The 24,138-nt window shown below is 38.6% G+C and overlaps 1 protein-coding gene across 6 annotated transcripts in view; it reads right to left on the reverse strand.

Annotated features, from left to right (window-relative positions):
* The window catches only part of pik3r3b (phosphoinositide-3-kinase, regulatory subunit 3b (gamma)), a 189,630-nt gene that overhangs the window by 113,442 nt on the left and 52,050 nt on the right, over positions 1-24,138 (reverse strand). For 3 of the 6 annotated variants that reach the window (XM_063500366.1, XM_063500367.1, XM_063500364.1), the window contains 2 exons: positions 23,779-23,853; positions 22,935-23,009 (listed from right to left, as the gene is read on the reverse strand). In XM_063500366.1, the coding sequence (XP_063356436.1) occupies positions 22,935-23,009; positions 23,779-23,853 (150 nt within the window). Of the gene's footprint in view, positions 1-22,934; positions 23,010-23,778; positions 23,854-24,138 lie in introns of those variants that run through there. The other 3 variants (XM_063500368.1, XM_063500365.1, XM_063500371.1) reach the window with 2 other exon arrangements.

A 24,138-nucleotide genomic window follows, 5' to 3' on the forward strand; every position in this document is an offset into this window, starting at 1 on the left:
TGTTTTTATATTTTTTAGTTTAGTTTTATTTAACTATAAAAACATTTCACCTTGAGAGGACATGTGTTTGTTTGGTGGTACACAAATAAAGGTGAAGTGAACTTGCTGAGTGCTGCAGAGTCCTTTACAGAAACCAAACAGGATAAACTTCAAGGCTTGTTTAAGTTTTCCAGATTATTCTTGAGGTCAGAACAGCAAGGTGTTTGAAAACAGAACACTTAGTGAATTTCTGTAAGCTGGAATCAGTACGTATAGGTACAGAAGCTGTATATAGACATAAAAGAGGAACTTGATGTCCAAGGTCGTAACATTTAGAACTGACAGAGAACAAACATACACTCTGAACTTGCAGCAGAGCCAAAGGAAATTTGAAGGCCAAAAACAATCTCAGACTCATGCAAGCTTACAGCAGTATGAGTTAATTAGGTAAAGCTTTGCTTTAATGTCATGCACAAGAAAAGTATTCATTTGGTGGCTGTAGCTCAGGAAGTACAGCAGGTCATCTACTAACTGGATACATTGATTGGAGTGTGAATGTGTCAGAATGAGAGATAGAAGGCACTGTGGTGTAAGAGCAGAGACTTAGAGACAAAGCAAGGTAGAATTAGCTGTCAAACAATTGAAGTGCAATAAAGATTCTCATTTAAGTCAATGCCATTATGAAAGAGGGCTGCCACTCAAAACAGTACAGTTCTTGAGAAACTAGAAATGTGGCAAAGCATTCAAATATTTACAGATTACCATTGCAACAGTCAGCACTTCTTCTCATACCTAATATAACTGATACGGATTACACTATTTACATAAGTTAATGTATCAGTTTCAGAGATAATATGACAATATGTATCCTATTCCCTATAGTTACGAAGGTAAGCAGGTAAGGAGGCTACATGTGCCTCTGGGTATAGTTGAGAGCTCTTTTCTTTTTAGCATTTTTATTTTAAATTTTATTTAATTGATTTTATTGATCAAAGAGAGCAAAATCATCTGTCATAGGTTACTAGTGAACAATCCCCTTTCTTTTATTTTGAAGTTTTTGAAAGCTATGTAAGCCAGCTTTTGAAAAAGAAGCTAGCTTGCCCCATCCTGTTTTCCTGTACTACCTGGTTCAATGCTGTGGCAGTCGCAGAATTATCCAACTATCTTTCTAGTGAGTCTCTAGCGGTATCAACTCCTCAAACTTAGACTCCAGGCTTTGTATGGCAATAGCAGCCCTCATCATGGTCTAGAGATCTGCTGTGAGCTTGAGGGTCCCAAGGTGGTACAGAAGTAAATACTTTCAACTCATAGCATGAAGGATGAAGGTTTCTGGTTTGAATTTCAAGCAAGCAGCGGACTCGCACCTATTGCAAGGTGCACATTTTGTCCACTCTCTTCTTGCTTGTATGACCTGTTTGTATGAAGCAGGTGGTACAAGTGCAGAAAATATACTCTATGAATATATCTCAGTAGTAATTGATGGTGGATAATTGGAATTTTAATCATTAGGTCAGGTAAAAAATAAAAAAAATAAAACAAACAAACAAAAAACAACAATAAACAGAAAAGAGGTCTACTAGAAGATGCAAATGCAGCATTATGGACAATAACTACTGGGACCATCACGGAAACCAGCTGATCTATACCACAGCAGCAGTGATCACAGAGAAGCTTGGCTATAAGATGAACAGCTACAAGGACAAGTACCTTCCATGGAGAAAGGGACTAGAGGCCAAGATCAAGACAGCGCGGAAGGAAGTTAGCAAACTATCAAGCTGCAGAAAGGTGTGATAAAGAAAGGGGTGCCTAAAAAGCAAAGGCTTACAGCCTTGGTGAGTCGCTTATAGAGAGATAGAAGCCAGGCGAATAAACAATATGTTCTCCACTGAACCCATCCAAGGTATACTCTTGGTGGCAGGTAAACAATATGAGAACAACCCCACCAAGCCTGGAGACAGAGAAATGCTAGAAGAGCAGTGTTTGCAGAATTGTCGCTTGATACCAGTGCAGATGATTAGATGTGTCAGGACCCTCAATCTCAGTAACTCAGCTTTTTCACCACTAATCATCATCACAAATCTTAAACAATAATTAACTGAGCATAACACACATGAATAAAAAAACATTGAGTCATCACTACTAGCCCTTGCTGTGCAGTAAAAACTTAAAATGCTTCCTTAAGTTAAAATGCCTGGAAAACAAATCTAGCTCAATAAGCAAATAAATGAACAACAGTAATCCTAAGCTAAGAAGGCACTTACCATAAGGTAACTATAAGGGCCAATTAACACAGCATGCTCGATTCTATGCCAGGTCACCAAGTGAAAGGCAGTCTATCAGTGCCATGACTTAAAAAAGACACATGGATTAGTACTTGCAAAATTGCAACATTGTAAAATGCAAACCAAAGCTTGATTGGCTTATTCCACCACGTACACACCTACAGAATCCTTTTTTTTTTGTTCCTAGACGTTTCCTTAAACATGATCATGCAATATTTTAAAACTAAACAAATTCGACATATAAATTATTTGTTTTCTGGTTACTAACACTTATATGGCGGAAATATATACCAGAAAACAACAATATATTTTCCTTACAATATTACTTATCACCACTCACTTATCACCATTATATTATATTATTATATGTTATATTAAAATATATTGTCTATGTGGATGCAATAGCTATACATATTACACATTGTGTGTAATATATTTCTCTTTAATTTTTGTATCTGGCAGGAAGAAAATATGTTGTAGCTTTTATATCTGTTAATATTTTCATCTTGTAGTTTTTTGTTCATTTGACTTATTGATTTGTTGGTTAATTTATGGCAGAAAGCAGCTATGTAGCCAGTTTCATTGATTACAGAAGAGTCTTTGTTTTAGATCAGTTTTAAAGTGGAGCGAAGAATAACAAAGTGTTAGTTTGACGACCAATAGTTAGGTTTTCTAGTAGACTAATAGACTTTTCTGCTCCACTAAATGCTTTGGTGCACAGTGAAAAAAGAGCTTTAACATATATAGTCAGCAAATAATACACAAACATACATCTGTAAGGCACTGTGTTCAGTAACCCATTAATATACACTGTATGTATCCCTGAAAGCTTTTGGCAGCAGTATATCCACAGTGTGTGGTAATGAGGCATAATTTCATCCAGTGCATGTGTGACAACTAACAACTGACCTCTATAGCATAAACATACCAGGCACAAACCATGCCTACAACCACTGACTGGTTTGTGGGAGCAGTTAACATTGTAGCTGGTTTGTGTCTGTTCAGTGGATTTGTTGGCTGTGGGGAAATATTAATGTTGCATTTTCTGTGACACAAAAAGTGAGAGCGATCTACGCGGACCCAGATCTTATTTATGCCCCAGGATGTTCTGGAGGCCTAAACTGCCCTGTTGCTTACAGTGTAACTTCCAGGAGTTAAAGAGCTATGGAATGAATTTCTTTTAGACACCAGTGCCAACAATGTTCCCAGCTAGTTAAAGAAATTGAGTCTGGAAAGCTGGTACTGTATGTATTACAGAAAGTAATATCTCTATATTATGAGTTGTGTTTGTTATAAAATGCATTGTATTGTATGTTTTTACAAGTTTAATTTTCAGATGACAGATTTAATGCCACTACATACATGAAAGTACTGCGAGATCACTGCGGAAAAACGGAATATTTAAAAAAGCCATTAAAGAGACTGTAACTGCTGCTGATGAAATATTCCTGCTTTAAACTTTATTGCTTATTTTAATGGACTTGCAGGTCACTTGGGTTTATGTACATAAAAAGATCCTTGACTTTTTTTTTTATGTATATTTGCCTTTACAGCCTATAAACTAATTTTTTCTTCCTCAAAATAATTTGTATTCATTGGAGCAAAAAAGTAAAAAGTGCTTTTTATTTACAGTACAAGTTTACCATGTGCTTCCTACCTTCCATGATTAAAGCTAATGAAAGATAGTAAGCACATGGTATGTATATAACACCCATCTCGCCCCTGCGGGCGGTTTATCCTTCAAGCTCGGGTCCTCTACCAGAGGCCTGGGAGCTTGAGGGTCCTGCGCAGTATCTTAGCTGTTCCCAGGACTGCACTCTTCTGGACAGAGATCTCCGATGTTGTTCCCGGGATCTGCTGGAGCCACTCGCCTAGCTTGGGAGTCACCGCACCTAGTGCTCCGATTACCACAGGGACCACCGTTACCTTCACCCTCCACATCCTCTCGAGCTCTTCTCTGAGCCCTTGGTATTTCTCCAGCTTCTCGTGTTCCTTCTTTCTGATGTTGCTGTCATTCGGAACCGCTACATCAATCACTACGGCCGTCTTCTTCTGTTTGTCTACCACCACTATGTCAGGTTGGTTAGCCACCACCATTTTGTCCGTCTGTATCTGGAAGTCCCACAGGATCTTAGCCCGGTCATTCTCCACCACCCTAGGGGGCGTCTCCCATTTTGACCTCGGAACTTCCAGGTTATACTCGGCACAGATGTTTCTGTATACTATGCCGGCCACTTGGTTATGGCGCTCCATGTATGCCCTGCCTGCTAGCATCTTGCACCCTGCTGTTATGTGCTGGATTGTCTCAGTGGCATCTTTACACAGCCTGCACCTGGGGTCTTGCCTGGTGTGATAGACCCCAGCCTCTATGGATCTTGTGCTCAGTGCTTGTTCCTGTGCTGCCATGATTAGTGCCTCCGTGCTGTCTTTCAGTCCAGCTTTGTCCAGCCACTGGTAGGATTTCTGGATATCAGCCACCTCCTCTATCTGCCGGTGGTACATACCGTGCAGGGGCCTGTCCTTCCATGATGGTTCCTCGCCTTCCTCCTCTTTCTTGGGTTTCTGCTGCCTGAGGTATTCACTGAGCACGCTGTCAGTTGGGGCCATCTTTGTGGTGTATTCGTGGATGTTTCTTGTCTCATCCTGAACTGTGGTGCTGACACTCACCAGTCCCCGGCCTCCTTCCTTCCGCTTAGCGTACAGCCTCAGGGTGCTGGACTTGGGGTGAAACCCTCCATGCATGGTCAGGAGCTTTCTTGTCTTTATGTCAGTGGCTTCTATCTCCTCCTTTGGCCAGCCATATATATATATATATATATATATGCCTGATCTCCAATGATGCTCCTGGGATCTGCTGGAGCCACTTGCCTAGTTTGGGAGTTACCGCACCTACTGCTCCGATTACCTGATTTATCCATTCCTTATATACTCCAGTTATAAATGTGGCATATAAAAAATGAACATGAACATAAAATCAAAACTGATCATCAACATCAAAAACAATCGCACAGTATCACAGTCTTCCTCAACTCCATTAGAATCACCAGTTACCATAATACCCGTATCACTGACCTATAGGTGTAAACCTTCCAGGTCAATGACATAGGTCTTATATTGTGTGTAGTTTGCATGTTGCAAACAATCTGTTTGGTTGTGGTCAACAAGAGCACAACCAACTAGAAGGTTGGAACAAATAGCCTTGTTGCTTTGAAGCCACAGTATCCACCACAACCAGATGCAGCTACAGATGTAAACATCTACAGTCAAAAAGCTCTGCTGCTGTTGTGAAAAACAAGACCAAATGTGAGGAAATGTGTCAAGATGTTCACACTCCAAGTCTGAAGCATTAAACTCAAATGGTGGTGGAACATCCTAAAGCAGACAACTTATGTCACTGTTATTCTTACTATTGTCTCGTATTCCTCCTATGTTCAACTTTTTGGCCATCCATTTTAAACAAATACAGCCATGTCTACAGTTTTATGGTGTGAAATAGTGTTGATATGACACAAAATAAACATTAGTTTATTTAATAGTATATATTGGGTTGTGTTGTTATTAAATTTGTGAAAATATATATATTTTTTTATTCCATATAAACAGAGAACTGAAGAAAACCTATGGTAACACTGGACAGTAATGATCCAGTCAGCAATGCATCCATTTTCTTCTGCTCATCCAATTTAGGATTGCAGTCTGTGTGGAACCCTTTCAGTATGTTACATGGTTGTGTGTTTGGTCCCTCGGGTGATAATGTCAGTCTAAACCATTTTAATTTGTGTTTTTGCTTATAATCATATAGTTCCCATAACTACAGCTAGGTCCCCAAGTCTACCAATTTCCTTGAACACGTGTCTATGAACTGGCTCACCTCTGTGTCAACCCATGTGTCCTTGGAATTCTGCTCACACACACTCTGATATCACAACATGAGCTCAGATAGATGGAACAGGAGGACACAGAGAATAAAACACAGGGGTGAGAGAGAAAGAGAGAAGTAGAAAAACTATCACACTGGCATACAGAACAGATGTGGTGGTTATTTTGATACCTACCTGAACACGGCAAGAGCACTCTTGTGATTACAGAATTGTTCAGAATTGTTTAGAAAAAGATCGCAAAGAATTTAAGGTTTTAATTTGCCCCAAAACATCCGAGATCAGAAAACTGAAATCTGTTTGTGTAAGTGTTTCCAACAGACGGTGGAGCCACAGGTATCTCTTTAGTCATTCATGTTACAGGGCAACATATGGTAGAGATAAGCATCTGAGAGAAGAAGTGAGCAGAAGAGAAGAGAAGAGAAGAGAAGAGAAACACTACCCCATCATCATTTCAGCATGCTGAGTTAAAAGAAAATATGTCTTTTTACAATGGACATGATTGATAAGATAAGATAAGATAAGATAACCTTTATTAGTCCCACACGTGGGAAATTTGTTTTGTCACAGCAGGAAGTGGACAGTGCAAAAGTTATGAAGCAAAAATTAGTGTAGATGGTGAAGAGGAACGGAGCCAGAACCGTTCCCTGTGGGGCCCCCGTACTGCAGACGACCCTGTCCGACACACAGCCCTGAGTCCTCACATACTGTGGTCGGTCGGTGAGGTAGTCCAAAATCCAGGTAGTGAGGTGATGGTCCACTCCAGAGTTCTCCAGCTTGTCCTTCAGAACCCAGGGAAGAATAGTGTTGAAGGCACTGGAGAAATCAAAGAACATGATTCTCACAGTGCTCCCAGCGGTCTCCAGGTGAGCGAGGGAACGATGTAGGAGGTGAATGACGTCATCTTCCGCTCCAATGCCAGGCTGGTAGGCAAGCTGATTGTCACATCACGATCAGTTTTCTGATTATCTTAAATGATGTTAAATGATGTTATATATGGTTAATAGGGTATTCCACCATGGGATAACTGGGAAAGTACTTAAAATATTCAACGTTTCAGTAAATGCTTAAGCTTTTACCACAGTTACAATGATTTGGTTCTGGACTCTACTCATCTTACTTTCAGAATTTTTTCATTAACACAGTTTACTTTGCCTATTGCACATTTTTTCCTTTTTCTTTGTTTTTCAAATACTAACATGTGCCCTTTGCACGTGCACATGCATCTCCACTATGAGAAGAGCAAAAAAAAAAAAGTGGATCCAAGAACAAGCTCTCCCATAGGAGTACAAGATCAGAAAGGCACAGCTATGGTCAGTCTAATTTGTGCAAACTCTTTGTAGACTATTTGCTAAAATGATTTGACAGCTGTTTAACAGTCCATCGCTGAAACACAGATTGGTCCAATTAACTTTTCAGAACTGTAAAAATCCCCTCATAACAATCTATAAACTGCTATGCGGCATTTTTGGTTTAGGATTTATATTTGCTGAGAAGGATATAATTTCAGTATGATTTTAGCTAATACTGACAAAAACACCAATCCCCTGTGAGTGTCAGCTCCCCAAAAGCCCCACTGGTTACACTGGAAAACATGAAAAAATTTCAGTACTGAGGACATGGATGCATTTTTTTGAAAATAGTAGATATCGATGCATGACACTAGTATATTAAGCAAAGCACAGTCTGCAGCACATGCAGCAGAATAGCATAACAGCTGAGCAGACAGTGGAGCAGGGTCACTGTCTTTACAGTAAGTTGCTAAACAGTTTGCAAAACATATTCCTGAAATAAATATATAAAGAAAACTGGCTGCCATAACAATATCAGAGTTTTTGGTATCAGTATCAGCCCTAAAATCTTCTATCAGTCAAAGTCTGTTCAGGTTGATAACTATGGATATAAATTATAATATGAATTTTACCTGTCTTTGACTTTCTACCACTAAAGATTTATATTTAGAAACTAACTAATTTCTACAGTATTAGTATATGGTGCCAATAAAGGTTAAAGTTTGGGAAATCATGCCGTCATGGCTTACATCAGGGGTATCCAGACTTTTTTTCAAGAGTGCCAGATTTATTAACGGAAAATCATTCAGGGGCCAATAAACATTCATTCCTTTTTCGAAAAATTATGGGGGTTTGGGTTTTTTAAAAAAACATTTTATATTTAATAATACAACCGCTTGTATTATTATAGTGATTAGGTGTGTTCAAGCCTGAACAAAATAAATGTACTTTTCATTCACATATTTCATAACAGAGTCTTTGATAAACACTCTCTGTGAAAGGTTTTTCAGCATGGCTGCTCTCTGATAGGAGATATGAATTAGCATGTTTTGTCTGATAGTGTCTCTTGACATTCAATTCCTTTTTTTTCTTACTTTGCAAATTACGCAAACACAATTGTTTCGATTTTCTGTGAAAACGTACAGTACTGCAATTTCCATCTCTCCTGGAACACTCAAAAAGATGAAATTGGGTGGTTGTTATATTTTAGCCCCCCCTGCAACTCTGATAAAGATAAGAGGATGGATGGAGTGACAGCTATGTAAAAGTTGTTATAAATCCATTCAAGCTTTGTGTTAAACAGACTCTAGATTTTATTGGACACTCCAAAAATAACTCTTCAAATGAACGTGAAATAATAATGGGAATGATTTTCACATTAATCTATTACTTTCTATTAGCATTAAGTATTTTTGTTGGACTAACTTAATTTGCATGGGTTGGGTCCACTCAGTTAAATTAAGTTGGACTCAACTGGAGTAAATAAGTTGATTCATCATTATTTAATTACGTTGGTCCAACTCAAGTACATTAAATTTGAATAACAGAATTGCATAATGCTAAAAAAAAACAATTTAATCACATGAAAATCCTTTTCATTATTTTTTATGTTCATTGAAATAGTTATTTTTTGAGTAAAGGTCCAGCCTTCAGTATCTCTTTTTCAGAGGTGTCATGGCATTAGAGTGTAAAAAACCTTTATACAGTCATTGGTTGGAACATAGAGATCAGCTCAGATGCTGCTGCCACCATGAGATGAAGTGACAAGAGAAATTACTCTATAAATTCTGTTTGTTTTGGTGGGCCAATCAATATTACCTTTTAAGATGGGAGTGAGGGGTATGGTTAATGACAGAATGAAGGGTAACTAGATGTCTCTGACAGGTTTTTCTTTCCTACAAAAGCACACCACACTTCTAGGCTCTTACTTTATTTATCAAGAACACAATATTTTTTGCATTTCTTGTGTAAATTCCGCTGTAAGATAGTGTCAGTAATACATAGACAGACACCTGCAAGAAAATATGAATGTATATTTCTACACTTTGTTTTCCCTCTTGGGTGAAAAATAATAAATATATAATGCAATTAGTGTTAGTGGAATAAAATGTTCCTCTAGCAAGTTCTTAAAACTTAGAACTTGCTGTATTTGGAGCCAAAGAACCATTTTATCAATTTTTACCAAATGCTTTATGACAAACTGACTGACTGTTTCCACCACACATCCATTGTGAACGAATGTTTGATCAGCTGTTTATGAGTATGTGCGGCTGCTGACTGTAAAATTACTGGATTCCAATAGGTTACTGACGGACCCCAGAGGAAGATGATGACATCACTTCCAACCAATTACAGGACAGAGACTGGGAGACAACTGGTAGCAGAGACAGAAAGAATAGAAGGATGCAGATGGAGGAAAAAGATGGAAAGATGGAGTAGAGGAGCAATTTTAATTTCTGTTTTGCTAAACTCAGCAGCCACTGTCACTGAAGCACAAGGGAGAAGAAAAGGAATGGCGATGAACGAGTGAATAAAAAAGGACATAAAAGTTCAAAAGGGAAGACAGAGGGAGACTGAAGAGCACTAAAAAATATGCATAAAGAAATATGATTATTTAAGGGTTCCAGTGTTGTAGATTGCTTGTTAGGCTGTGAGAGGCAACCAAATAATTTGATGGGAAAATGTGAGCAAAGATAACAAAGTAGTATGTCCTCATCTATCTGCAGTGTCTCTATGCTTTCATGCACACTGTTTTATATTCTGTGTAGCAGAATATTCTGTAACAGTTTAAGTGAACATGAGTCATCATTTCCAAAACAGACACTGCCCACTCTGTGCCATTGCACAGTGTTTGTGCTTTTGCATATATCTGAGCACTTCCATGTAATCATCATAAGCAACTACTTCAAACTCAGTTAAAAGCATAAAACACACATACCCAGAGGCCTCACACCAGAGATACTAGTACACATACAAAAGAAAGACGTTTGCCATTGTAATAAAATCTTGTCCTTTTTCAAAAAACACTACTACTTTTATACTTTTCACAGAAAGAACATTCTTAAAATCTAAAGTACTTTTGCACAGCTTATAATAGCTTTTAGTGAAATCCTCAGTTGATCCACTATCTCAAACAAGTTGTTTTAGCTGTACTAGGAAATAAACTGCAGGGTACACCAACAACCAAGCATCACTCTTGGTGTGTACCATTTGCAAGGGTGGCAACGGCAGGCTACTGGAGTCTCTCTCCCTCTCTCTCTCTCTCTCTCTCTCTCTCTCTCGCTATATATATATATATAGCGAGAGAGAGAGAGAGTAAATGTTGTCACTCTTCAGGTGTGAAACACATGCTGGTACTCACAGATACAGAAGTTCCAGCACACACACAGTGTTACTGGGCCAACTCACTGAGCGCTGTGTGGGCACGGCAGAACCAGTCTGCTAAAAAAGGCTAGCTGTTACCATGGCAACTCTCAGGCCATGTACCAATCACAGGTCAACTTGATGAGGTAATGTTCCTAAACCCTTTCAGAGTAACTCAGACACGTATACGCTCACTTTGACTCCTCTAAGAAAATACTGTACACGTGCAACATACCAAATAAAGCACACACAGCCAATCATGTCAGTTGGCAGGATCTGAGGCTGTGGAATAATGTGAGAATTTCTGTACAATATACAACTCCCTGTTACATAATATTATTCCATAACATGCAACACAAATGCAGAACAGAGAAGGCAGAGTACTTCAGCAGCTTGGATATACTTCCTGCAGACTGATGTTTCACTGCCTCTGCAACGTACTGATCAGAACACCGTTCCAACAAAAGTTTTATTTACTATTATCAGTTATTCAATTCAATTCAGTTTTGTTTTTATAGTGCCAAATCCAAACAGAAGTCGCCTAAAGCCGCTTAATCTTCTGTTATAGACCCTAAAATAATTCTGAGAAGCCGCAACAATCAGATGACCCCCCTACGACAAAGTACTTTGGTGACAGTGAATGAATCTATATATCTATGTATATGCATATATAGCAGGAATAGATTCATGCTAAGGGAGGGTCAACGACCTGCTGCAACCAGTTGGGGATGAGAAGAGGTAGACAGGACAAAGACGTATTCTGGAAGGGAGCCAGAGATTAATAATAACTCATAATTAAATGGAGACTGGTGTATAAACACATGGTCAGTGAAAAGGAGTGAGAGAAGGAGAAACGCTCAGTGTATCATGGCAATCTAAGTCTATTGCAGTATATAAATGTACTACCACACACAGTATACAAATATGGAAAGAGGATTTGGATATAAACTTCAAACTGTCAAGACTTGCATATTTCCTGGTTAACCTTTGACTTTGTAGCAATAGGCCCACCACTTGCAGGAGGCACCAGGCCCCACAGGCAGTAGGGGTCAGGTGCAATGTGTGCCAGGCTGCGGCCAGGAGCTGAGGCCCTGGCGGACCGACCGAGACTTCAACGCGCATTGGGCGACAACAGTGAGACCTGGAGGGGTGTGATTGAGAGGAACGGGTTCAGGGATCTGAACCTGAGCTGGTTTTTATTGTTGGACTTCTGTGCAAACCACAGTTTGTCCGTTAGTCAAACCTCAGACACAAGAGGAAAAATGCAGTTTTCTTCCTGGCTGTGGAACACTGGATTGCCATGAAAGTAAACATGACTTTGTTGCCTATTATTTATCAAAGGTTATTTTTTAAAATAGGGCAGCAGGGTCTTGCAGTGGTTAGCACTGTTGCCTCATAGTAAAAAGGTCCCGGGTTTCAATCCACCATCTGGCCAAGGCCTTTCTGTATGCAGTTTGCATGCTCTCCCCTTGTCTGGATGGGTTCTCTCCGATAGCTTTCTCCACAGTCCAAAGACATGCAGTTGGTGGGTTTAGGTTTATTGGTGGGGACCTGTCCAGGGTGCAACTTACATTTTGCCCTATGACAGCTGGGCTGCTCTTGTTGATGATACAGCCTTAAGGCTCAGGGGTAAAACGTATCTTTACAGCCTTTGTAGTACAAAATACAATTTGGGGCTCTATTAATAGTCACATCTTGATAACAAAGGCACTGTGGCTAATAATGAGATTTTTTCATAACTTAGCTCTTTGCTATGCCTTGAATGTTCAAAATGGCATTGTAGTTTCTGCTTTTTGGACCCTACTTCACAGAACTATGTAACAAATCTTTGTTGTACAGGCCATCCAAGAGGTTTGTTCTTTAGTTTTGTTTAGTGAAATTCTAGTACTTTATTATTCTTTTAGGTAAAACCAATTAGTAGGCATGTATATCTGTGCACCTTACAGTTTTTGTTGGTGCAGCTTGTGGAACAAACTTGCATTAGCTGATAACTTAGTACTCCACTCCATCATCCAAATATGGTCAATATGGTCTGTGAAACGCTAACATGGTGGTGGCCAAAAGTTAAACATTAAGGCTTCAAAATGTGGATTCCACAAGTCAACAGGTTATATTGCATCAGCCACAGTGATTGTTTATACACAGTCTATACTTAAAGAAAAACACTCATTCATTACAAATTTCTCTATCTTTGCCTTGTATTTCTTCTGAGTGTGTAATTCAAAACCAAAATTGAAAGAGAAAAATATTCCTGTGTGTGATGCTGAGGCATGGAGGAAGACAGTTTTTTCTTTCTTGTTGCCCTCCCACTCTCTCTCCATTGTTTCTCACATATACCACCCCTGCGTGCCCTTCAGTATTCCATCCAAACCCTTCCTATTCACATGACCTCATACTCAGACGTCAACACAAATCTCCCCACAAGTTACCTTTTGATATATTTATATTCCATAAACTCTGTCTAACTCTGTTAGATCACATATCATACAGAACACAGTTATAGAGTGCATGCAATTTCTGTCATTCAGCCCCTTTATGCTTTCACATATATGTGGGTGTGCATGTCAGGACTTTGTTATATATTTCTCTGCCTATTTGTCAGCTCCTTTAATTCAATAATATGTGCATATCTTGGCCCCATGCTGATGGTCTAAAAAGGGTCAGGTTTCAGGTGTATGCGCATGTATCCATACACATGTATCTGGCAAGTTGTGTAAAGTGTTTTGAGTGCTCGGATAAATAACAAAAGTACTATATAAGAATCAGTCAATTTACTATGTTGTGTGGCTCAGCATCCAATGTCCTCAGTCTTTTTAAATACTCTCCAACTGAGAGTGGAGTCTAGAGTGTAATTTTGTGAGCTCCCCTCCCCTTTCTCCCAAAATTAAAGTACAGAGCCAGAGCACTCCCTGGTGGTGCCAAAACTGAACTTCAAATACTACAATTTGGCCAACTTTTGTTTTTTTCCTGACTATCTACTTTACCTAGTTTTGTAGCTGTGTTTTCTGATGATCCACCTGTTGCTTGCAGATGATTAAAAATTAACCATCACAGCAAAAGGAAGAACCCATTTAATTTTAGCAAGAGTCACTTTGTTTGAAAAGATAAGAAACATAATTTCAGTTTCAATTGAGTGTACAAGCTAAAACAAATGTTTCATTTTGCTCTTTTAGTACACAAGAAGGCTTCACTTGTAATCTTATTTGTCTGCTAACTGAATAGCTTTTAGGCAGTTACATATACAGTACAGTGAAAAAGCATTTGTGGCATATTTTTGCACATTTTGCACACACTTACATGATTCACATCGTCAAACAAATTTTAATGTTAGATGAAGGTAACCTTGGTAAATAAAAAATTGTTTTTAAATGATGCTTTCATTTATTAAAAGAATAAAACTTTGCAAACCTCCATGGCCCTGTGTAAATGGGATGATTTTTATTTAGTACTTTTCTACTCTACTTAAGCAGTCTAAAGCACTTTATACAACATTCCTCATTCACACAAGCACTTTTTTCTATGCTTTTTCTATCTAACATTCACACTCTGATGAACAAATAGGACAGCTACTTGGGGTTCAGCAAGGATACGTTGGGATACAGACTACAGCAGCCAGTGATCAAACCACCAACCTTCCAATAAGTAGATGATCTGCTCTACTGAGCTATTGTTAGCAGGCAATTGCCCCTAAACCTAATAACTGTTTTACTGTTGGCAGCAAGATCTATTAGACATCAGGTATTTGTGTTAGCAATAACTCTTTAATAACATCAACAATTTTTGTGCAGTTATTGCTACGAGGCATGGAACAAGAAGAGAAAAGTGACCTGCACTGTAAAATCTAATTAGTTCCCAGAACTCAAAAAAATTATGGAAACTCGTTGCCTCAAAAAAATTGAGTAAAGCTTAGCTAAAAATGACTAAGTTAGGACAAGGTATTTATTTTGAGTACTCTGTACAAGCTCATTTGTTCCCAGAACTCAAAAAAATTGGATCAAGTTTACGTAAGATGACCAAGTTAGGACAACTTCCTCATTTTGAGTACACTCTACTCAAAATGTACACAGCCTTGTTAGTTCCCAGAACTCAAAAAAATTATGGAAACTCGTTGCCTCAAAAAAACTAAGTAAAGCTTACTTAAGATGATTGTTAGGACAACTTATACATTGTAAGTCTGCAGTATTAAGAATAACTTGATATTTCTGACTGTACAATACTAATTGTTTACCTACTGACAAACATTTCAAGTTCAACTAAATGAAAAAACAATTTGTGGTAACCTGAATATGATTATAAAATAATTAACAACAATTTTTGAAATCAGCCCAACTTTTATTTTCAAACACAACAAAGTACAACAGCCAACATACTGGACACTGTTCTGCTGAACAACAAACAATTATATTACCATCACTGTTATAATCTTACAATGAAACAAAGTCTCAGATGTAATTATTCTGAAAATAAGTTTAGGCCTACCACAAGTTTGTTTTGTACTTACTTATATAATCAAAATAAAATATTTGTTGTTCTGTCACAAGTGCAGTCTCTAATTTAAACAACACATTTGTTTTCCATTCCAACACAGGAGCTGGAATGTTGTAATATTTTAAGGATGGCTTGTTTCCAGTCCAGGCATTACTGCCTGAATGACTGTCATGGATCGAGGTGATCCAAATGTAGGTGCAGAAGAAAGTCTTTAACTTCCCTTAAGTACAGTGGCAGTGGATGTGGGTTGGAGATGCAATGAGCTTGAACCTGCAGGCGACCATCTTCACTGACCACACCATCTGTGACGGAGGACTCATCTCTCCTGGTGTCCTGCAAGCAAACAATCATATTTTTTGGAACATGAACTTAATTGCTTTCTTAAAACATTTTTTTCTGCATTTGGTAAAGAACAGACTCCAATTTAGATGATCTCAGGCTCCCTGCCCACCGGAGAGGTGACATTCAATGTCCCAAATTGTCAGTCTGGATAGCCCTGACCACCAACCGACACACAATAATGTCATGAAAGCATCATTTTAAAAAAGGGCTATGCAAACATGGGCAATAACTTTCATTCTAATGATGTGCAAAATGATTTGTGGCACAAAACAGATTTTGCTGTTAGAAAACTTGCAGACTTCACTATATACAGTGTAGACCCTCTAAACTAAGTTTGGGGGATGTGATCTTTCAAGAAATGCAGACCAAACTGTTGTTGTTTGTTTACTTACACAGCATGTCTTGTAGAATTAACTGTGGTCACCAGCAACAGCATAGTGCAGTCATATCTCAAGTCTAAAAACAGAAGACAGGAAAAGATCAGTAAAAAAACAACTTCCCCAAACCAAAGCACAAATAAAACAATAAGTAAAACAGGCTGATCTAAAGTATGATTAAAGTTCAGCCTGATTAATATAAATGTCACTGACAGTTGCTAATATATTGGAAAACCAAAATACTTGCCACTGAGTTGATGTCTTTCTGTCCAACAACAGGAGTGCTGGTCCCGAGCCTCAAAGACAGTAAGAAGTAAGCAGAGGGAGAAAAAACAGAACATTTTTCAGAAACTGATTTGATCCTTAATGGCTGTGCAATCATTGTAACATAGAGTTTGCTTATGTTGTTAAATAAAGGCTAGATTTGACATTAATAGATGCCACAGATGTTCAAAAGCTGCCACAAAGCATGAACAACAAATAGACGTCTCCGAAAACGTCGGAGCACTTTTGCAAATATGTGATGTCTTGATAAATCGAGCAGATACTTGAAATTTACACAGCTACAATCTCGCCTGAAAATATCTTAAAAGTTTATTTTGTGACCCAGAAAAAGTAATAAGTTTTTCAGCAGTGCTCCTCCGCCATTGTGCTTACAAGTACGCACAGGCTCCGACAACCGTGGCCGACAAATGTGATCCTCCTTTTCCCCAGACTACCCTTTCTGGGTCACAAAATAACCTTTTAAGATATTTTCAGGCGACAATGTAGCTATGTAATGCTCAAATATCTACTTAATTTATCAAAATATCACATATTTGCAAAAGTGCTTCCACGTTTTCGGAGAGCTCTGTTATCCACCCCCCACACCCACCCCACCCCACCCCTAACGGCTGCACCTCCCAAAGAATTTTGTCTGGGCTCTTATTTCACTTATTTATTTCAAACGATCAACAGAAAATTTCACCGACATAGTTTTATGTAAGGTTTTTAAGGCTGTGGTGTTAATTTTTAAGTAACATGAGCCCAGCGGCAGCAGCAACGCTAGGCTAACACTAACTAGCTAGCAAGATTTTAAACCTGGTGCTAAACTAAGAGAAGCCACAAATCAGTTTGAATAAGAGTAAACATTTACTCACCAAGTCAGTGTATCAGGTAAAAATCCACAGCAATGAAAACAATAATATCTTGAGCTGTCGCTTCTCCATAAAGAGTGCACCGTGAACATGCGACTGATCCGAGAGGGAGGAGGACGGTAGTCACGTGGCATTTTCAAAACACATCTTTCATCCTTCGGCACTGAGAAGCAAAACTTCCAGCTTACTTAGTTTTTCTAAGTTAAGACAACTCAAATAAATGGAGTTTATCAGCGTTTTTGCATAAAAAGTACTGGTAACTTATTTAAATTGAGTTCTAATAACAAATTGATAAAAATTGAGTTCAGCCTATTTAATATTTTTAATTAAACACAATATTACATTTTACAGTGTGTGTGAAGTCAGTGTTAACAAAAGAGGTGCCTGTAAGTGAATAATTCAATAATTATCTGAGCTGAAAGAACTGGTAATAGTGATAAAGTTTAAAAAAAACAGTTTTTGCCCGTACTGTTACAATATACTGAAATCTAACCAATAAGAATAATTACTGGAACACCAGCTATTTGTGTACACAGAATGGTAGATATACAATATATTATCAAGCAGTAAAAAGCACACTATTTTAACATTATTTTATGCAATTCAAGCAAAGGTACCACCTGGAAGAAACCCATGCAAGGACATGTACTCCATTTAAAAAGGCCCCTGCTGTGATTGGAACCAGGAACCTTCTTCTCGTGAGACAGGAGTGCTAACTACTGAACCACTGTGCCACAGTTTTTATATACCCAGGATATTTTCTGGTTTGCATTCCTGTCTCACAGGAAGAAGGTTCCTGGTTCCAATCAGTGGTTTGCACACTGATTTAATTCTCCTTTTTGGCTGTCACCTTCCTGTGTGGAGTTCGCATCTTCTCCCTGTATCTGCATGGATTTCCTCCCACATTTAATAACTGCATGATAAATTAATTAATGACTTAATAATGTCAGAGTGTATCCAGCGTGCAAGTGAGCTTTCCTGCGTGACCAGAGCCTGTGAATATTACACTCACAGGCTGTGTCCCAATTAAGAGACCGCACGCTTGAAGTATGCATTTTGAGTTACGTCACCGCCACGCGACAATGGCTGTCCCAATTCGAAGTGTACTTCAAATGCGTACTCCAAATGCGCCGTCGATTTCCCCAAATATCAAGCGTGGTCCGGTGCACGCTTCGTGGTCCCATATATCCCACAATTCATAGCGCGGCGGTGGGTGTGGATAATTTTGCCGCAAAATACGGCAGACGGCAGAAGGGAGCGGCCGAAGAGTGAACTGTCAAAAGTAAGTACTGAATATGATGTCACTTATTTATGTGCGAATGTTTAATAATGAAGAACATTACAACATTACTGTTGGCCACATGTCGGCAAAGTTATGTGACGTTAGTGATGTTTGTACTTTCAGCTTTAACTTGGTTTTAAAGCCTCTACTTCAAAATATATACATATAGTTGACCTTAATCTTACAGAGAATGTGATGATTTTATGGATAATTAAAGTCAGTCATATATCCACAAACACAACAAGCTGAAAGTCAGAGATGCTGCTCGGTTTGCAGTCCTGAATATCACGGCACAAGCAGGATTCACTGCACTGTTAATGTTAGCTATGTTATATTGCTGCCTCTGTTCGGTGGTGTCGAGCCAAACGGACTTTAACGTGTGTTTGAACGAGCTGACGGTTCACTCGTTAAGCTGAAAGAAAGATGCTTTAATCACAGGAGTCACACATGTGTCCACTGTACCATCTGGGAACTCTTCTTGTTTAGCACTCGTAATAACACAAACACTAAATCCTCCTTCTCTTGTGCTGTTTTGTAGCAGTGTGTACACCTGAGACTGTCACCTGTCTGTCTGTCCTGCACTCTCTCTCTTTTTCTTTCTCTCTGATTGTGTAATAAACGTATGAACATGTATTTATAAGTTACACTCGTGTTTGAATCCTGCAGCTTATCACACATTTGATTTCCATGTGTGACAACTGCAAGTGTCCAGAGTGAGGACAGACTCAGGGACCCACTGCTGCACATCATCTGTGAGGCTTTGCACCCCTGATGATCCACCAGGACAAACTCAGCAGTGTGTGAGGAAGAGGAGGAGGAAGAGCCAGCAGCAGCTGACAGATGGAGAGAATAGACAGACTGTTCCCTGTTTGTGAAGGACTGCTTGAAAAGTGTAAAATAACTAATTGTCTGTCCTGAATCAGTCTTATTAGGTAATGTTCAAATAATTTTATCATTCCAGTGTTTTCAGTGTGGGAGAAAGTACTCAGGGCCTTCAAGTTACACACTATGAAAGGCAGCAACAAGTTTAATGTTCAGAAACCTAAAGTATGTATCAGCAGCAGAATGGAGCTAAAAATAAATGTTTGTTTCAGTTCTATGAAGCTTTGAGTATTTTGGATTTGTAGTATTGCTGTGTTTGTTGCATCATATTGCTGTAATTGTTTATATGCTTTATATATTCTGAGGTAAGTTGATCTATAGTGTTACATCATATTCTATAAGGATGTTATGTGTTTGTGTACTTTCTGCCCAGTTTGACCCATTTAGCAGAAGTCAGCCTGTTTAAGGCTCTGATATCTATTCTGTATGACTTAAAGCAGTTATGACATGGTCTGATTTTATCACCCAATAAAGGAATATTCAATATATCAGTCTACTCTTTGTTTATCAGAAACAGTTTTCACAGCTCGTACATTTTCTTTTTACACATATATGTAAACATTGAGCCAAATGTAATGTAATGCCAACTATATCTATAATACATCTGTATATACACTGTCAAAGGTACTTGTCTTTGAGTGAAGATTTAAGGTGATAGGAAATATAAATAACTGCAACTTGAATCTTTGACCCAGAGTTCAAGCTCACTGCTGTAATATATCCTGTAATATAATCTGACAATACATATAATATTGGCCATATTATATTTACATTACCACAGAGAGATGATTTTAGTCTCATGAACAACATGAGCTAATTGTTATTTACTAACTAATCTTGAAATGACTGTTCAGTACAGAAATGAAGCCCAGCTATCATGTTTTACAGTCCTGTGGTCTCAGCCTCAGATACTCAACTAATCAAAGTGATGTCATGACAAAAATGAATGACCAATAAAACATTTTTTCTCCCTCATTTCTGTCAAACAATGCTGTATGTAACGTTTCTCGCGGTTAGTATCATGGTTGCTAGGCAACCTGAACAGCGCGACGAAGGCTAGACCGTCCCATTTCACAAGCCTCTCACTTCCGCACTTCTCGTACTTATAGTACGCACCGTACGTAGTACGCGTAGTGAGCGTACTTCAAGCGTGCGTTCTCTTAATTGGGACACAGCCACGGTGTTTGGATCACTGATCATGGACATACCTATGTATTTCTCTGTGCTCATTGAACACAAGCACGAAACGTCTGGTCTTTTTTTTTTTCTATTAGGAACTCTTAAAAAATACCCACAATCATCAGCAATGTTAAAATGTAATTAAATAGTATCAAGTGTAAAGGGCAGAATTTCTTTCTACAAAATAAATACATGAATAGCTCTTTTGTGTTTGATGTTATAAAAGACAATACTCTAGAGCAGGTCATCAACTAATTCGGTTGGTCAAGTATCCTTGGGCAAGATACTGAAACCCAAGTTGCTCTCTGATGTGTTCATCAGTGTGTGAATATAAGATAGAAACCACTGGGGTGTCGAAAAAAGTGCTAAGGTAAATGGCTGAATGAGGCAAGCTGTATACAGGACTTTTTACTTTTTACGGTTTTGAGTTAGATGTTTTTGAGTTATCAAAGGTCCTGTTTGACTTTTGCTTAATTAAAAAAGAACACAAAAGTGAGATTTGTATGCTTCAACTTTTAGGTTTATCAACATTAAAGTTTTGCTAACTTCTTCAGGTTTACAGTGTGCTGACAAGTTTCCATGACGGACAGGGAGTACAGCAGTAGTTACCATGCCAACACCAAGAGTAAAAAAATAAGTCATAGGTAGTGTTAGGATTTTATAAATACAAATACTGGTATTAATATTCTTATTGATACTGATACTGATACTTTTTGTCACGATCCTGGGTCTTATGACCCAGTGTTTTGAGTTTAGGTTATTAGGATGTTTTTATGATTAAGCTCACGAGTTTTTCTAGTTCTTTGTTATTAGATTCCCCTTGTGTCTTCCAACCCCTGTTTAGTCTCCCTTGCCCTTCATGTTTCATGTCTGTTTTGTTGTCAAGTTAATGTAGTCATGTCTGCGTTTCATTATGTTTCCTATTTTATTTTCTAAGAGGTTCTGTGTTTTGTTTTACTCTTTCCCTGTGGCATTATGTCCATGTTGTGTCTACTGTGCCTTTCTGTCCCATGTTTCAGGTCCCTATGTCTGTCTCCTCGGTTGCTGTTAAGTTTGCATGTCTAGAGTTCAGTCAGTGTTTCCTGTTTTACTTTGAAGGTCCGTGTCTCATGTGAGTGATTCTAGTTTTGCTTCCCTTGTCTCGTCCAGCCTGATTACTCCCAGCCGTGCTCTCCTTCTGTGTCTAATTCCCTCGTTATCCCTCTGTGTATTTAAGCCCTGTGTTTTCTCTTTGTCAGTGTCGTAGTCTCCCTCATGGCTGTGTTTTCCTGTGTGTCAGTTTATCTATGTCCCAGTTTTGTTATGGTTTTCATGCCATTCTGCAATAAAGCAGTTTTTTGAGTTTAATTCCTGCGTGGTGAGTTTTGCGTTTGGGTCCTTCTCCTGCCTGCACACAGCCGAAACATGACACTTTTATCAAGACCACTGTCCCTTTTTAACATAATGGAAAATGTTTTAAGGGCTACCTTTGACACACTGGTTACAATAACATTTTTCATGTCAACCTCATACTAATCAGCTGTTTGGTAACATGTCTCTGGTGCCAACTGGTGATCACCACACATCACATCACCAAATATGATCAGCAATTGTCAACTCGACACTGACATACTGGTAGTCAAGCCCATTCCCAGAGACAATAGTTAATTTTGGCCAAAGATGGGGGTAAGTTAGAGGATGCAAAGAGGCAATATGAGAATCTTTGCAGGTTCTGAGTATTAGGGTGCCTGGGTCATCGACCCAGAGTTTTCAGTTTTACATTATTATTGAACTTTGATTTTGATATTATTTATCATTTCTAGTCTTTTGGTTTCTTAGAGTTCTCTGTCTTATGGTTTGTCTCTGTGTTCCATAGTTGCTCTGTCTCCCCTGTCAGCTGTGTCCCCTTGTCAAGTCCACGTCTCTACTTTGTTTCCTGTTTTACTTTGAAAGTCCGTGTCTCATGTTAATGTATTTGGTTTTGCTTCCCATGTCTCGTTAGACCTGATTTGTCCCAGCTGTGTTTCCCTCCTGTCTGCCATTCCCTGATTGCTCCCTCTGTGTATTTAAGCCCTGTGTTTTCTTTGATCTGTGTTGTGGTCTCCCGCATCCTATGCTGCCTGCTCTGCCTGCTTGCTCAAAGTGTGTGCACCTTGGGTCCACAGTTCCTGCCTGCACACAGCTCATGACACTGACATGTAAAGAGAATGATCACTTTCATTGTGGTATGATTTAAAATATTTCTGTCATTTAGATATGAACGGTTAAGCAATATTTTCCTTAAATACTCAGACAAATCGGTCACATTCAGAGGCTGAGACTCAGCTCATTACCGCCTTATTTTGGGCGTTTGATTGAACTGGCACCTCAAACGTTTCTAGTCATAGAAAAAAAGCTTTCAGTAAATATTTACTGAATAAATTATTATACATTATTTTTGCTCTAACATTTAACTTATTTTGAAGGGGTCCGTACCTAATTCTAGAGACTGGCGGAGCTCTACAGGTCCACTGGATGCTGGTGGGGCTTGGTACAGAGAATCATTAAGACCTGGACAGCACACACAAGCGGAAGAAGAGGAACGAAGTCAGTCGAGAAATGACTGTGTCAGACAGAAAATATGATGTTCCTCTGGGCTAAGAAATAGTGATATACATTATATTATACAAATGATCAAGTCTGCTATTCAGGCTCCAGGCTAAATGTGGTGAATTGTGTTATATTTTTCATGCAGCCCTGTTGAATTATAAAATTCTTCTCCTGCTGCCCTCAGAAGACAGAACCATACCGCATGTATTTATTTTTTCTCATGTGGGAGAAGGTGGATTTATTTTTAAATAAGTGACGGAATGAAAAGATGGAGATTAATCTCACATCTCTAACCACAGAGCAGGAGGCAGGACATGGTTAGACTCATGAAAAGTAAAACCAGCCTGGCTCTCTGCAACATTTGAAAATAGGGCTCAGAGCATATTTAAAGCTCACTAATCATCATGTTGGATTTGTAGCCCAGAAGCAGAAATGTACACATGCAGAAATGTACTCAGTGGTCACATGCTGAGTTATGAATTTGTGCAGCAGTGAGTCTTAGTCAGGTATACATTTTGCAAAATGTGAACTCCTCTGTAAAAATTAGACTTATTGTATTTTATTCTTTAAGAAAGAGCAATTACCATTTTTATATATATATATATATATATATATATATATATATATATATATATTACGGTGGTTTGGCTTCAAAATAATGATGCCAATGTGTGTAGTTACCTGGTGACAAATATGCTTGGTACACAATGATTTTGCTTTTTTCTCTCACCATGTTTCTCGATGGCCTCGATGAGTCTCCAAACAATCACAGGTGCTGCTTCAGAAAGAAGTTCTGCCTCCACACCTGAGACAGAGAAATAAAAGCCTTTATTATTGTTCTTGCCTGGAAACAATCAGACATCAACATAAGGGTAATTTTAGTTCTAATTTTGATTTCATTTGCATAATGATTATAATTTGGAAAATAATCTACTACTGCCAAAAAACTGAAAAAAGAGAAAAACATTGTTATAAGACTACAACCGACATTTCTGAAGACTTGCTGAGCCCGACAACAAGAGGCATGGTTTTTCTTTTCAATTTCTGCAATCCACCCATCTAGACTGATGGATCCAAGTGTGTATGTGTG

The sequence above is a fragment of the Pelmatolapia mariae genome, linkage group LG17 (assembly GCF_036321145.2).
Source record: "Pelmatolapia mariae isolate MD_Pm_ZW linkage group LG17, Pm_UMD_F_2, whole genome shotgun sequence".
NCBI lineage: Eukaryota > Metazoa > Chordata > Actinopteri > Cichliformes > Cichlidae > Pelmatolapia > Pelmatolapia mariae.